The sequence below is a fragment of the Ammospiza caudacuta genome, chromosome 25, assembly GCF_027887145.1.
Source record: "Ammospiza caudacuta isolate bAmmCau1 chromosome 25, bAmmCau1.pri, whole genome shotgun sequence".
NCBI lineage: Eukaryota > Metazoa > Chordata > Aves > Passeriformes > Passerellidae > Ammospiza > Ammospiza caudacuta.
The window spans coordinates 1,087,746-1,103,172 of record NC_080617.1 but is presented as its reverse complement, the minus strand read 5'-3'; the positions used below and the strand labels follow the sequence as shown (position 1 = coordinate 1,103,172).

Sequence of the window (15,427 nt, the reverse complement as noted above, 5' to 3'; positions counted from 1 at the left end):
GGGTGGGTCTGCCAGGAGCTGCTGCCTCCTGCACAGCTGGGACGAGGGGTGGGGGTTTCATTTATTTGCATCTGGATTGCCATGGTATTTTTTTTTCCCTAGCTTGTAGCCAGGCAAAATGCCACAGGCAACATGAGCACACCCCCTCCTGCTCTGGCTGAGGTGGGTAAAGGCACCCTGGGTTTGGGACACTCACCCAGAGCAGCTTTGGGGAGCTGTAAGGAAAAGCCTTTCCAGTCTCCTGGGATGGCCCCAGACTGCTGAGCATCGAGGTGGGTGTTTGCTGTCCCTGCACTTGTACCCTGGGGAAATAAGCTGAGGACACTTTTCCCCTGGGCATTTTGGATGGGGTTCCAGTGTCACCTGTGCTGGAGTGTCCCTTCACTAGTGATGGCAACGCTCCTGCCCAGCAAAGCACAATGGTTTGGGTAGATGGGCAATATGGGACCATATCCCTGGTGCCACTGACGTCCCTGCAGTGTCCAGGACAGGGATGTGCCAGAAGCCCCGTGGGAACCATCAGGCCCAGGTCCCCTCCCTGTAGGAGTCCCAAGGCTGATGATGGTGTTTCTGCCAGGACACACTGGTGTAGTCCAGCACAATCCCATATTGTTGTTGGAGCTGGTGGCTGTGAGACAGACTGGGCCCCACAGGAGCTTGACAGAGCTTGGAGCTGGTCCCCAGGTGATGCTTAACAGGGCCAGAAGCGGGAGCAGGTGATGATGTCTTGGCCATTGAGCAGGGGCTGACATCCCAAAGTGCAGCTAAGCAAAGCCATTTCTTGGTGGGTTGTCTGCAGATGTGATGTTTTTGGGGCTGTGGTTCATCCCCAGCCATGGCCCCTCAGACCAGTGCATTGTCTGGAGGTCCTGGGATGTCCCCAACTCCCTGGAACAGGGCTGTGTGCAGCCTGACCCTGCTGGGCTGGGCAGGGCAGGAGCTGGGGGATAGCGGGGCCTGGCTCTGCCACAGAGCTGTGAGGGAGCCATGCTGACTCTTACAGGAAAGCAGCTCCAGGGGTGGCAGGTTCCAGCTCTCCAGGGTCAGCTCCTTGGTAATTCTGGCTTTACAGGACACTGAGATTTAGTACTTGGAAGCAAACTGTCTGGGATCAGGGTGGAAACTATGCTGGCTGTGTCTGAGGCAATGGGAATTCACAGCTTTTAGCAGGACATGCCACGTGCCACCCTTCTCTTTCTGCCTGTTAGGGAAACCGAGGCACCACAGCCAGGCCTGGGCTGCCCCTGCACCCAGGGAAGCTTTTCCCAGCCAATTTCCAGTCTCCAACTGCCCTAACTGGGCCATCTGGCTCTTGGTCTCTGTCAGGCCTGCAGCCAAGATGCCCTGTCAGCTTTTTGTGCCTTATTTCTGTCCCTCCTAAAGCTGCTGCAGCCAGAAAAAAAAAATCAGATAGAACCAAAATATCGATGGATTTGACATTTCCCCCCACTCTAGCTGAGTCACACTTACTTAGGGTTGGGCAGTAGCTGCTGAGCACAGACCTCACCTGGTCTCACCACAAATTTCACAGCTCAAACAAAGGTTTTACATCAAGTGATGCTTCTTTGGGGCAAATTTGAACTCTGGGAATTGCTTCTGGCCTTTCTGGGGGCTTTGGTCCCATATGTGACTACAATGGGAACTGTTGGAGGGGTCTGAAGGCACCAAGAGCCCAGGGAAATGCTGGCCCAGGGCTGGGAGGGCTTTGGCACCATTGTAGCCGCATTTGGGGGCTTTGGTTTGGGCTGGTAAAACCAAGTCACCACAAAGCCAGGCTAAGGAGAGACACCTGGAGGAAGATGAGAAGGAGGAAGAGAATTCAACACTAGGGAGAGAATTTTGTTTGAAGATTTATTGAAAAATGCAGTACAAGAAGCAATACTGAACACTTAGGTCTGCCTAAACACTATGGCAACTTTCCCTTTGATTCACTATGAAAATCCAAAATAACAACTCCCATCACTAGTTGATCTAGAAAGTTTTGCCAACTTTAAAAGTTCCTATTTTTATAAAGAGTTGTAAATGCCTAACCTAGACAATTCACAATTGCCTTAAAAAATTTTTACAAAGCTCCTTCATCTTCTCAACTAAATAATTTTTTTTGTTTTGTTTTTTACAAGTTTCATCTCTAAGGCTGGGACACTACCACCTCTTAAGGTAATTGTACAATTAGGAAAATCAGCAAACCACAGTTTATTAAAATCAAATCAGTCAGTCCTTTGCTAACACATCTCTGTTGGTCAGGGACTCCTATTGGGCAACCGGAGCTGCCATTCCAATTTAATGGAGAAGAACAAGAGCTCCTTGCCTTCCTTTCTATAAAAACATTCATTCATATATAAATAGCTTCCATATAATGCATATTATACAATCAAGATAGTCTCTGGGTGAATTTGTGGAGTGGGAAGAGCTGGGAACATTCATATAAATAGACCTTACTTAGCTGGTTTGTCCCTAGAGCTGACACAGCATGCTCAGAGCCAAAGATTTTAAATCCCACCAGAGGTAGAAGGGAAGTGGGCAGCCCCACCATGGCCTTGGCTGAGGGTGAGAGAAGCTTCTTCTGCTTTTAACTTGCATCTTCTTCCCAGGCTCCTGGGCTCTGGCACTGTGTTGGCAGGAATGGGGCTGGAGACCCCTGAGGTTACACAGCAGGAGATGGCAAAGGGCACATGAGGCCAGGACTTGTCTGAATTACTCCAGGAGAAGCAAGAACTCAGCAGGGGGAAGTGTGAAAATGGAAAACAGCCACCCAAAATCCAAGAAAAAAAAATGGGGTTGTTCTAGTCTACAGGCCCTTTAACAAGGGACATGTGCAGCAACAGTGAGCACATCCTTTTGGAAAGGAACCAGCTCTCCTGCCAGCAGGCTTCTCACCCAGAAATCCCTGCTTGGGCTGTTTTGTGCCACTCACCGTGCTCAGGGCACGGGACACCCCAAGGGAACACCATGGACCACATTCCCCTAAACTCTCCTGACAGCCAAGTGCCTCTAAGTGCTACGGACAAACTTAATTTATCATGTTGGCTGTGCCTGGTGAAGCCCAGAAATCCTCTCAGCCACTGCTCCACGCGCCCCTTCACTCTTCAGGTGTCTGTTGCAAATGAGATGGAAGGACTGAGTGGCAAAGAACTCAATTTCCAGAAAAAGGGCAGTGGCAGAGGGTGCTCAGCATGATGGGTGTTTAAGGCAACCATTACCCAACTCAGCTGAGGACAGCAGAGCCTCTGCCAGGGCCTGCGTGGCAGAATAAGGAAGGGTTTTTGAGACATGGATAGGAAGACTTAATCTCTGCACCAGAGCCCAGGACTCCCTCAATGCCCAGAGCAGGATGCCCCGAGGGAGGCAGAGCGTCCCAGGAGGGAAACCTGCACCAGAGCAGCCCAGAGGCAGCTGTGGCACGGGAGGGCTGGAGGCTGAGCAGGACCAGGGCCAGCAAGGCTCAAAGACAGCCAAAATCCAGCAGCTCCAGCAGAGTCTCCAATCAATACTGACAGCTTAATTAAAATTGCACCTGAAGCTGAGAAGCTGCACCAGCCTCAGTGTAGTTCCACGGCTGGCTGCAGCTAAACAGTGCAGTCATTGCAGCCGGAGCTAAATCCAGTGACTTCTGAAATACATGATTCAAATTTAAAACTGGAGAGCTTTTCTCTTTATTGCCATTTTTTTCCCATCCTCTCCTGAGGAGCAGAGCACTCCTTGCCCTCAGCTACCACTGTGCCACACTATATATACATATATGTATGTATATGTATATTTATACATAAAAAAAAATAAATCACAACCTCAAGTGGACTAAAGTGTTCACAAGTGTCTGGGCAGACTCTTTACAGAGCTTGGTTGGTTTTTTGCTTCTTGAATTTAAATGGTGGAAGGACAAACCAGGCAAGAACATTCCCATGAAGCTTAGAGAGCAGAAATGGGAGCACATCCAGCCCCTGAAATCATGTTTTTCCATCACCCCCTCTGTGCTGGAGATGGCCCTGGGGGTCTGTAAGCTCAGCCTCAAGATTCAGACAATCACCCTGATACTTCCTTCCAGCAAGGGGGTCATGAAGGCAAATCCAGACCCGCAGGCCAGTGTGGAAGAGGGAATGTCAACACTTCCCATGTGGTTTGGCTCTTTCACAATCAGCAACACCTGACACCTCCTAAAATTCCTTGTTCAGCCTCTCCAAATACAGCTTGCAGGCCTAGGAAGGATTGTCTAAAGGAGTTTAAATTAAATGCTAGTAGGATACACGCTCTGAGAAATGGGTAACGTGTTCAGCTTTAAACAGCACTGTGAGGGGAGGAAAAAACCCAACCCATGACTTACAAAAAAAAACCAAAAAACCCCTCTGTAATTTAAAAATCATGAACACAAACAAGTGAAAAACTATGACATTGAAAAGCTCAGTTCCTGTGAATGCTGCACAAGCCTACCTTAATAGCATCCTGAGTCCAAACACCTTAAACACACACTTCTAAGGGCTTTTTAATTTAATGGCATCTAGAAAACACAAACAGGTGGGGAGCACTCAGCAGAGACACACGGGAAGAAGGCGAGATGCTATCCTCTTAAAGCTCTAAAATTCACAGTATAAGATACTTGAAGCAACTTCCAGTATTCCTTAAATCTAGTCAATTATTCAGATGTGTGCACAGGCTACACCACAAAACCCTACTGTGATCACACATCAGGGCTGGAACCCAGTGGGCAGGGAGCTCAGAGCAGCCCAGGGGTTGCAGCGGGGCTGGAGCTCCCCAGAGCTACAAAAATAATCTAGAGGCAATTGGAAATGCTGCACAAAGTCTGACTCTTTAAACTGACTCTCCTGGAAGAAGGACCCATGGCTTTGTGAAGGCGCACACAGAGCCCGCGCCGGGAACGCGCACGGAACAGCTCCGTTATCCCTGACGAGGGAGAGGGAATACAAGTTAAAACAGGGAGCCCTGTGAGGTGAGATTCTGTGTCTGAAGAGGCTTTGCGTGAGAGGGAATGCAAAACTGAAAACCTGTAAAAAATACTAGAAATATTTTAGAAGTTAGAAATATGGCATATTTCTGTCGCGATAGATATAAAAAAACCCAACAAAACAAAACCCTATATCCAGTAGGATCTAGTGGACTCTGGAAAAATCTCAAGTAAAATGTCAAAGCGCAACTCTTAATAAATGATATGAATGTCTCTGAGTGTCAAGTCTGAAATCCGAGGTCTTTGTGCTCCAGGTAGTTTCTTGGTAGTTTTGCTGGGTTTCTTTTTCCTGGTGTTCTCATGGGCAGGAATGTTTCCTAGCAGGAGAGAAGACAGTAAGTTGCACCAACAGCAGCATGCTGGAAAAGACAGGAATATGCCTCCCTGAAGTGGATGGGAATTGAAGTCAGGTGAGTTACCACCAGAGGCAGGTGAGAGGTGCCTAATGGGGCTCCAGGAGAGTGACTCTGCACAAGGGTCTGGAGCAACAGGACAAGAATACCAGAGGGCAGGGTTAGATGGGATATTGGAAAGGAATTTTTCTCGGGGAGGGTGGTGAGAGCCTGGCACAGGATGCTCAGAGAAGCTGTGGCTGCCCCTGGATCCCTGGACGTGTCCAAGACCAGGCTGGACAGTGTATGGAGCATCCTGGGACAGTAGAGGGTGTCCCTACCCATGGCAGGGGTGGGACTGGATGAACTTTACAGTCCCATCCAACCCAAACCATTCCTGGATTCTGTGATCAGTGGCATGGGGCAGGATGGCCTTTAAAGCACTGAGGTACACCCAGAGCTCCTGGACTCCTTCAGCAGCTCCTTCCCAAATGTATAAAATTTGCAGAAAATGGGATTTCCAGGCAAGCTTGGGGTCCAGCTTGAGGGTTACTGGGCACTGATGTGGGCAGGGGTCTATGTGGCACCTACAGCTGCTCCATGTGCTCCCAGCACATCATGGATATTTGGGAAGGCAAAGTAGCCTCATGGCAGGAACTGTGTAGCTTTTAACCCATTTGGGCTCATTTCCACAGGATTAGTCTGTCTGTGACTGCCTCATCAGCCTCCATGGATCTAACAGGAAGAGGCATGAGCAGGACTCAGCAGAGAACAATGATCACTTTACTTCAACTCTGACCCTATTTACCCAAATCTCCTGTGCACTGAAATCAGCCACCCCCTGCCCCCACTCGAGGTGATGTCTCTACTCACACAGCCCAATTACTCCTCTGCAATCTCTGTCTCCTGGTGCACAACCACTTTGGTCACCGACATGTCTGGGTGCTGCTCCTTAGCAGCCTTGATCGCCTGTGCCAGGACCTGAGGGACAGCACAGAGAGCAAAGGTTAGAGCACGTCAGAGAGTCAGAGCATGGCACCCACCAAGGACAGAAGAGCCTTCTTCTAACTCCAGAGTGTAAAAAAGAAAAGTAGATGCACTTGATAGAATTATAGGAAAATTACAATTGTGAGTTGGGAGGGACCCACAGGAATCATCCAGTCCACTCCAGGCCCTGCCCAGACCCCCCAACAACCCCATCTTGGGCATCCCTGGAGCTCTGGCAGCCTCGGGGCCGTGCCCATTGCCTGGGCAGCCTGGGCAGTGCCAGCACCCTCTGGGGGAAGAGCCTTGCCCTGATCTCCAGCCCTAACCTCCTCCATCACAGGGAGCAGAGGTCGGAGCTGCAGCCCTTGCTGAGCATTGCCCTCAGTGTCCTCTGCTCCAGCTGAACACAGCGAGTGCCCTCAGCCACCCCCTGCATGGCCCTTCCTGATCCTTCACCATCTCCAGAGCTTCCTTTGGAATCTCTCTTAATTGTTTTAGGTCTTAAATTGTGGTGCCCAACACTGCCCCCAGGACTTCAGCCACACACTTTGGTGACTTTTAGTGCTACTACATTATCTCTGAAAGGAAAAGCACTACTTGAAGAATACCTCCATCTCTCCACTGCCCCATGGCAGAAAATGGATGAGAGCATTTAAGCATAACCTGCTTATTCTTCCAGCAAGTGTGATAGGCACATCTCAGACATTTTGTGGTGGAGTTAATAAACTAGATCTTGTCATAAGAATATTTTCCACCCACATGATACTTGCGTCTAAATTTAAATTCAAAGTATAATTCTCTGATGACAAAATCATCACTTCCAACACATGCAAGAGGCCAACGAGGCTGAGTCATCAGAAAGGTTTCATATAAAGCCAAAGAGATGCTACACAGGTGCTGAGTGCTCTGAAATTACTTCTGGCACTACGAAATAGCAATAGTGCTTCAAAGTTATGGGAAAAGGAATGCAGATCAGCCAGATGTCAAGGAAAACTTTTATTTCACATTTTTATGGATCTTTTAAAAAAGCCTACAAAACTGTCCGAAACAATCCTGGAATCAAAACTTTGCTGCTCATCAGTTTCAGAATAGAATTCAGCTTTCCTGGCTCAGATGCTTGATGTCAAAAGGAATTTATTACTGATACAGAATCATGGAATGGCTTGGTTGGAAATGGATCTAAACCCTCATCACATTCCACCCCCTGCCATGGGCAGGGACATCTTCCACTAGACTAGGCTGCTTTAAGCCCTGTCCAACCTGGCCTTGAACATTTACAGGGATAGAGCAGCCACAATTTATAAAAACATGAACTTTCATCTCTACCCCAGTAAAATTTCCCTGGTTCATTTTTTGGTGACACTGTCTTTGAACAGGCAGCCTGACTGATTTTTGCCAGCTCTGGGAAATACTTTTGGATCATATCCATACTCCTACCTGGTCATGGTCTACATCTGCATCTCCCGTGATGACAATCCTCTTCTCAATCCGTGTCTCTGAAATGCCACCTTTCACAGTCTAGAGCAGAAGGAAAAGCTGCTGTTAGTGTAAAAGTGCAGAGGCGTTTGAGCTCACTGGGGCTGCCTGTCTAAAGATGGTATCCAAAAATAGTGTCACCAAATTGTACCTGGCATTAGAGTCACAGGGGAAACTGCTGCTGCTCAAGGAAAAACTGTCAAAGAGTTATTTTTTTATAGCTGAGCCAGGGAAGAGCTTCTCCTCACAGGACAGCTCTTCCTGCTGTCCCCCACAGGACAGTCAGAGTCCATGTCCAGACTGTGCTGCAATTAATGCACAATCCACAGATTTAACACAGGCAAGACTGAACCCTTCGTGCTTTGCTCCATGTACTAATCATGTATTTGAAAGGACCTTCCAAAAACTTTTTTTCCTCTCACTCATCCCTGCTCATCTCTCCATCAGGTTGTTGGTTGAATTGGTGTTTTGTGGTGCTCCCTGGTGTTACCTTGGTGATCTGGGTGGTGGTGGTACTGCTGGTGGTTTCTGAAGTGATGGTCTGGGCAGTCAGCAGGATGCCAGGGTCTAAATCCCCATTGCCACCATCTGTCTGTGGGACACAAGAACAGGCCATCAGCCCCTGAGCAGTGGGGACAGAAGCAAAGACTCCACATCACCAGAGCCAGAGAGAGGATAATCTGAGGACAGCAGCTCCATCGTGCACAAGACACAAGTCAACCTGTGCCTAGGTGCACAGGAGCTGGGCAAGTCTCTGAAAGCTCAAAGTCCCTATGCTTTAAGGCTGGAAAAGCACAGATCCTTCCAGGAGGACCTGTGACACCCCTCAGACCAGGGGCACTGGGACATACCCAAGTCTGAGCATGCTGCTGGCCCTGCAGTGCTGGTCATACCATCCATGTCTGAACCATGACAGGAGACCAACACAGACACTGATCCCAAATTCCACCTGCCTGCACACATGGAGATCAACAAAGCCAAGAGCACAATCTTATTCAGAAGGTAACTGCCACCCTTCCTCCTTCCTGACAACACCTTGCACATCCTCACTTCATGCTCTGCAGAAGCAAAGAACATCCAGACGTTTGCTGAAACAGGAACAAATTTTGGAGCTGGTTCTTGGATTTCATCCTGCCTGACTCAACCACTCAAGGTCTGCCAAAAATCCCACACAAAGTCATCCTGGCCAGCTCATCCTGGCCGCGCCGTCCATGTCCCCACTGGGCAGTGTCCCTGCTCAGCATTGGGACAATATCTGGAATTACCACAAGGTGGGACCATTTTCCACAGTGTGGCAGAGATCTCATGGCACATCACATCCTGTGCACACACGGCCAACTGATCATAGCCCTGGAGATCACTTTTCCTTTCCCACTTTGAGCAAAACTCCTCCATACACACTTGCTGAAAGCCAGGGCAATGCTCACCACCACTGTCTGAATGATCTCTGTGGTGCTGCAGCTGGGAGGATGCTGAGCAGCCACAGCATTCCTTAGGAATCCCAAAATATACAATCATTAGATTCCTGCATCCATAACAACATCCCACAGCCACTTCACTGCAACAGGAGAGCACAGGCGGCTGATGACAACCACAGCAATGGCAAAGCCAAGCTGACACAGGCTCCAAAATTTCAAATACATGAAGAAAGGCTGGGAGGGATGGGGGTGTTCAGCCTGGAGAAGTGAAGGCCTTGGGAGACCTTACAGCCCTTTCAGGGCCTAAAGAGGCTCCAGAAGAGCTGCAGAGGGACTGGGGACAAGGCATAGAGGGACAGGACACAGGGAATGGCTCCCACTGCCAGAGGGCAGGGCTGGATGGGATATTGGGATGGAATTGTTCCCTGGGAGGGTGGGCAGGCCCTGGCATAGGTTGTCCAGAGCAGCTGTGGCTGCCCCTGGATCCCTGGCAGTGCCCAAGGCTGGAAGGGCTTGGAGCAGCCTGGGACAGTGGAAGGTGTCCCTGCCCACAGCAGAAGGCTGGAACTGGGTGAACTCTTAGGCTCCTTCCACCCCAAACCATCCTGCCAGTCTGTGATTAAAATCCTCTGTTTTAGACTGAGGATTAATTTTAACCTCAGTAATGAATCCATACCTGCATATCCTCTGCTTTGTAATACTGCTCCACTAAGATTTTTACTTTCCAGTCACCACATACCCACTGAGGCTGCATTTTATACAGAACATCTGATGTTTAACAACCATTTCAGTCTTGAAACCTAAGGATGACCAAATCATTTATAAACCAAGTTCTGAAGAGACATAAACACCCTCTTCAGATCTGGGAAAATGAGAAAAGGCATTTATTGCAGAAAAAAGGCCAACTCAGGTTAACTTTGTACAGAGAGAGCCACATCCTGAAGCCACCAGTGGCTGAAGATAAGCTCTGTTTGCAAACACATCTTGAAAAAATAATTACTCTTAAGGGACAGCAAAACCACTGCTCCTCTAGAAATACCAGATGCACCTGGAAATAGTGTCCACAGCATCAGTTAATGCCTGTGCTGCACCCAGACATGCAGAGACAGGCAGGTGCTGCTGTCTCATCCTGAGGATTCGGAAACAAAACGTTTACTTGGGTTTAATTAAGCCCCTAGGAAACTCATCAGAACACACCTTACCTGTGCAGCTTCGTAGGTGATGGTCTTTGTCTCTGTGTGGACAATAGGGACTTCCTTTGTGGGAATTTCACTTTTGATGGCGCTGGACACGTCAGAGATGGTGACAGTCTGTGTCTTCACTAGCGGGGGCTGTGAGACAGGGTTAAAAACATCTTGTAAACAGCCAGTTCCCATCTCCACATCCTGAATGGGCTGCTGGCAAGTGTTCTGACAGTGATCTGATAAAAGTACTGCGGGAACCAAGGTCAGCCTGGAAATCTTTGGGTTTAAGTCTCTGGAACATCACACTGCTCTGAGGGCAGCGATCAGGCGTGAGGATTAGACAGGCAGCAAAATCCTCCAGCCCTTCCCCACACCGTGGACTCTGCTCAGCCCAAACCAGGCATTAAGGGTTTAATGGGTGTGCCACAACACCACAGATGCTGTCTCCACTGATTCTTAACTTTCTAATTACCAGAAGCCCATTGCCAGTTACTAGGATAAGATGAGCCTTATCTGGTGATGCCAGTGTCAGGATTACACCAGCCCTGGGCACACAAGGACTTTATCACAGTTGAGCAGCTTTATCCTGACCTCAAGAGTAACACTGCATTATGAAAAATCCTCATCAGATTTTTAACTTTTATTAAATCAATGTCAGATAAAACAGGAAGAACAATAAGGGTGGAGAGAAATCAGTTGTTCCAACACCTGATGATTATCCAGAAGAAGACAGAGTGAGTTCAGAGCCAGTGCCTTTCCAGAGGGCTCGATTTCTGCCACCATCCCCAACCCTGCCAGATGCCACTGTGATCATTAGCGGGGAACAGGCATCTGTTGAATCAAAAGCAATATCAACACTGGAGCAGGCAAAAATCCCTCCCACAGTGGGGAGCACAAAAGGACACACTGGACAGCACCTCAAATTTGCTCTGCTGTGCTGAGAGTCAGCTGCCAGTCCAGCTGGGGCCAGCAAAATCCTTAAGGAGCTAAAATTACACAATTTTTGAGCCTAAATATTGCCTTTTCGTGGGAATGCCACAGGATGCTTCAATCCAAGAAGAACAAAGGGCATTGCACTGTGGCAACTGTATTTCATGTAAAGATAAATTGAGAGGGAGTCTTTTTTAATGCAAAGACAAATTGACAGTGGCTCGTATTTAATTCAAAGATAAATTGAGAGGGGCTTATTGCACTGACTGTGGGAGATTCACTGGCTCATTAGCTCCAAGCATGAGTCCAAGCCAAGCAAACCCAACTCCTATGTGGGTCTGTGGCAGCTGCTTGCTGCAGTGTTTGGGTTCCCACTCCAAAGGCAGCCGGGGTGTGGGGGGCAGGAGCTGGGCTCACTACCTGGAAGCAGCGAATGAGCTCCAGCAGCCTGTTAGGAGCATCTGGGTTGGGACATTTGCCATGTGGCTTTCTAAAGCCAAAGCTGTCTTCGCCATCCTCTGCCACCTCCTCCTCCTCTCCTCCCCAGGGCTGACGGGGAAGTGTGGCCGGGCTGGGCTGGGGCTCCAGCTCAGAGAGCTCCGAGTCCTTCTCCACATCCACACAAACCCCCTTTCCACATGTCAGGTCCTCCTCGTGGGCGGATCGGCTGGGAACCGCCTCCTCCTGCTCCTCTTTCTCCTCCTCCTCCTCCTCGCTGCTTAGGGAGGAAGCACCACAGTGCCAGCTGGCAGAAGGCTGTGAGGCGGGTGGCACTGGAGTCTCACTAACAACTACTGACTGCCTTGAGCCCTCCCACGCAAAGCCAGTGTCAACACTGCTCCACTCTGCCACTGCAGCCACATCCTCCTGGGAGAGAAAGTCACTCATTTTCTAAAAAGAAATAGATACACAAGAAGGGCCAGAGAGAGAGAGAGAAAGAGAGCAGGGAGTTAAGGAGAGCAGGAGGTCAGAAGGCATCAAGGTAAAACATTGGGTTCTTATCATATATCATATCTCCAGTAACACATGCAACAGTGGGGCCAGACCCTGGAAAAGCTCTGTGCTCTACCCAGGGCATTCACTGACACACCCTTCCTAGTACATTAATAATCCACTCTCCTAAATTCTAAGGAAGTAATATGAAAAGTCTGTGCACCTACAGGAAGAGCCACCACTATGCACTTTTTGCTCAGTTGGGAATAATTTCAGTGTATCAAGAGGGGACTTGTACACATCCAAAACTTCCATGGGCAACAAAACTCACTAAAACCATCCTGATTCCGCTTTTAACTCCTTGAAACTGTTGCCTCACTTTCTAACAAGATTCCCTGGGCAACCAAAAATACTGCAATTTGTGCTTAAAATGTGAGGCCTGAAGCCTGTGAGTTATTTGGTATGATTCATTTTTTATACCCCAGAGGCTTTCACTTTGACTGACCTCCTATCACGGCATAGCTCAATGGTAGGATAAGAGCGGGAGCTGCTTTATGAAGGAACAAATAGATGCTTTTTTAAAATATAACTTCAAGAAATTACTCTTCCCCCATTTCTCATGGTATTTTTCAGTTCTCTGCTTCTTTATGTTGTAGACAGGCTAGCTGTAACATTTCTATTTATTAGAATTTCCAGCCTCTTGTGCTTGTCTTAAGTTGATGGGATATTGCTTAGCAAAATGCATTTAATTCAAATGAGGGAGAGCAACCAACACTGAGATGGGCAGGTCCGACTGTGCTCACAGGGAAAGGCTATTTCTGAACCAAACCCTTCCACATGTTTGTCCAAACATGGAGAAACTTGGAGACCTCAAGGCAGTGTGCAGCTCCCTCCCGAGGGGCAGCTCCCATCCCTGCTCTGGGACAGGGACAGCAGCCAGGGCACGGCTGGGGCTGGGCCAGGGCAGCTCAGGCTGGAGCTCAGGGCAAGGCTCTTCCCCCAGAGGGTGCTGGCACTGCCCAGGCTGCCCAGGCAATGGGCACGGCCCCGAGGCTGCCAGAGCTCCAGGGATGCCCAGGCTGGGCTTGCTGGGAGCTCTGGGCAGGGCCATGGGCCGGACTGGTTGATCCCTGCAGGTCCCTTCCCATTCAGGATATTCTATGATATCATACCCAGATCCCACCCTCATTTCCTAATGCAAGACTCTACATTGCAATATTCCACAAAATAAAACATGAATGGGCTGTCGGCTGTGTAGAGCCATGTCTTGTTGGTTTAAAACTTGAATTTATATACTGCCAATATGCTGACCTTCCCTTAATTATAGATGCTAAACCTTGCAAATTATTCATGGGACCTTGAGAAGACACAGCTCATCTTCTGGGGTTTAATGGAACACGCCTTAGGAGTGAGATTTCCTTATGTAAGAGCTGGAGCACTACCCAGCCAACAGAAGAATCACAGATAAAACAAAGAAGACTAAGCAGCGACACAAACACTGATGTATTTAAAAGGCAAAAATCTGTATACAGTCAAAACAACTTCCCAGTTCCCTTTCACAGACAGATAAAATAATTTGCATTTGGAAGCATCTTGTATGACAGATGCAAAAAGGAAGGGAGAGCTGGAATGGAGCCCGTGCTGTGCGTATTCTCATCGCCAGCAGAGCCAAGTGCAGCAGCAAACATGCAAGCTGGAAAGACAGAATGAAATCCTGATAAGATCAACTGATCAGAAACACTTATTGTCTTGCCTTCCTATTCCACTTATTATTATTAAGAAGATAAACTAATGGGAAGGTATTAATTTCTAAATAAAGTTATCTATGTAAAACTCCTCCATAGGAATTTCAGCATCTGTTACAAATTCTGATCTTATCAAGATTTGTTTAAAATTGCAAATGCCAAAGCATACCTATTTAGGGCTCAGATTTGCAGAGTTCCAAGCTCACCTTGAGACCCAGGAAACCTGAGAGGTGCCTGGACTGCCAACTACTCATTTCCAGGGACATAGCCCCAAACCACTGAGGCCTAAATCAAGCACAAAGCAGTCAAACACAGAGTAAATTAAATACAGGACAGGATGCAATGCCCCAGAAGAAACAAACTGACCCAGACATGAATGCATCTTATGCACCACCCTTCAAATACAAATCTTTGTGCCTCTGAAGATACAGCTGAAGGATTGCAATGAAGTGACGCACAATAATTCAGACTGGGGATAAATTAATAACAGGCTCAATTTCATGTTTGACACCAGTGGCCAAAAGGATTTCTTTTTCTCAAAAAGTCGTTTTGTATAAATTTGTTGATTTGCATTTCTTCAAGGCTCTGCTGTTTTGGATCAGTATCTATTTGTATGACTCAGCTGCCCTGTGTTGTCAGAGTGGATGTTCTTTTTCATGCTGCTGCCTCTTTATGTTGAATATTCCATTATTCCCATCCCAAATCAGATTACTATCCTGCAGAAAACTTAAGGAGTGCTAAAATTATGTCGACTGCCAGTTAATATTAAATAAAAATTGCTAAAACCATGAATTTCTGGTGCACAGTAATTACCTACAACGACCACATGAAAGGCTAGGAATCCCAGCTGGTTAATACTTCCCAGTCCTGTTCTTTTCCAGCATGGCAATGGAATTGTTGACGCTGTTATTAGGTTATCCCCAAACAAGGATCCACAGAAGCTCACAGGCTTGGAGTGACTGTCTAGGAATGCACAAGGAGATGATGTTGCTTTGCAGCAAACCACACTCACCAGAGAGCGCTCCCAGATCAACTGATGCTCAATCTCACAGCTGGCAAAGCACTTGGGTAAAAAGTATTATGAAGCAGAAAACAAGAGATCCTTATTTTACAGTACTTGCCACTACCTTACCAAACTGCTTTGCCTTAAAGTAAAAGTTAAAAATATTCAGAAGCTGTTCAAAACAACCTGGCATTGAAAAGGATGGACGTTACCTATGGATTTGTGGTTTTCAGTGGATTTTCTCATTGCCATTGACATGATCACAACATCCTGACCAGCCTACTCAGATGACAGACAGATAAAAGAGGTTTTGACCAAAAGTTAAAGTAATGCTAGAAAACACACTGTGCACCCAAACCTTCAAAAGACTAAACTCTGTCATGAACAAGAATCCAATATATTACACAACACACAGCAATTACCTCCAATCATTGTATCGAAGTGCGGGCAACATGAAACAAC

At 47.8% G+C, this 15,427-nt stretch overlaps 1 protein-coding gene across 19 annotated transcripts in view; it reads right to left on the bottom strand.

Moving 5' to 3' along the window:
- Positions 1 to 1,837: 1,837 nt before the first annotated feature.
- EPB41 (erythrocyte membrane protein band 4.1) overlaps positions 1,838 to 15,427 on the bottom strand; it is an 86,364-nt gene continuing 72,774 nt past the window's right edge. For 11 of the 19 annotated variants that reach the window (XM_058819648.1, XM_058819651.1, XM_058819653.1 and 8 more), the window contains 6 exons: positions 11,705 to 12,175; positions 10,373 to 10,501; positions 8,243 to 8,344; positions 7,714 to 7,794; positions 6,163 to 6,270; positions 1,838 to 5,274 (listed from right to left, as the gene is read on the bottom strand). In XM_058819648.1, the coding sequence (XP_058675631.1) occupies positions 6,172 to 6,270; positions 7,714 to 7,794; positions 8,243 to 8,344; positions 10,373 to 10,501; positions 11,705 to 12,175 (882 nt within the window). In that variant the 3' untranslated portion in view covers positions 1,838 to 5,274; positions 6,163 to 6,171. The remainder of the gene's footprint in view (positions 5,275 to 6,162; positions 6,271 to 7,713; positions 7,795 to 8,242; positions 8,345 to 10,372; positions 10,502 to 11,704; positions 12,176 to 15,427) is intronic. The other 8 variants (XM_058819659.1, XM_058819661.1, XM_058819664.1 and 5 more) reach the window with 3 other exon arrangements.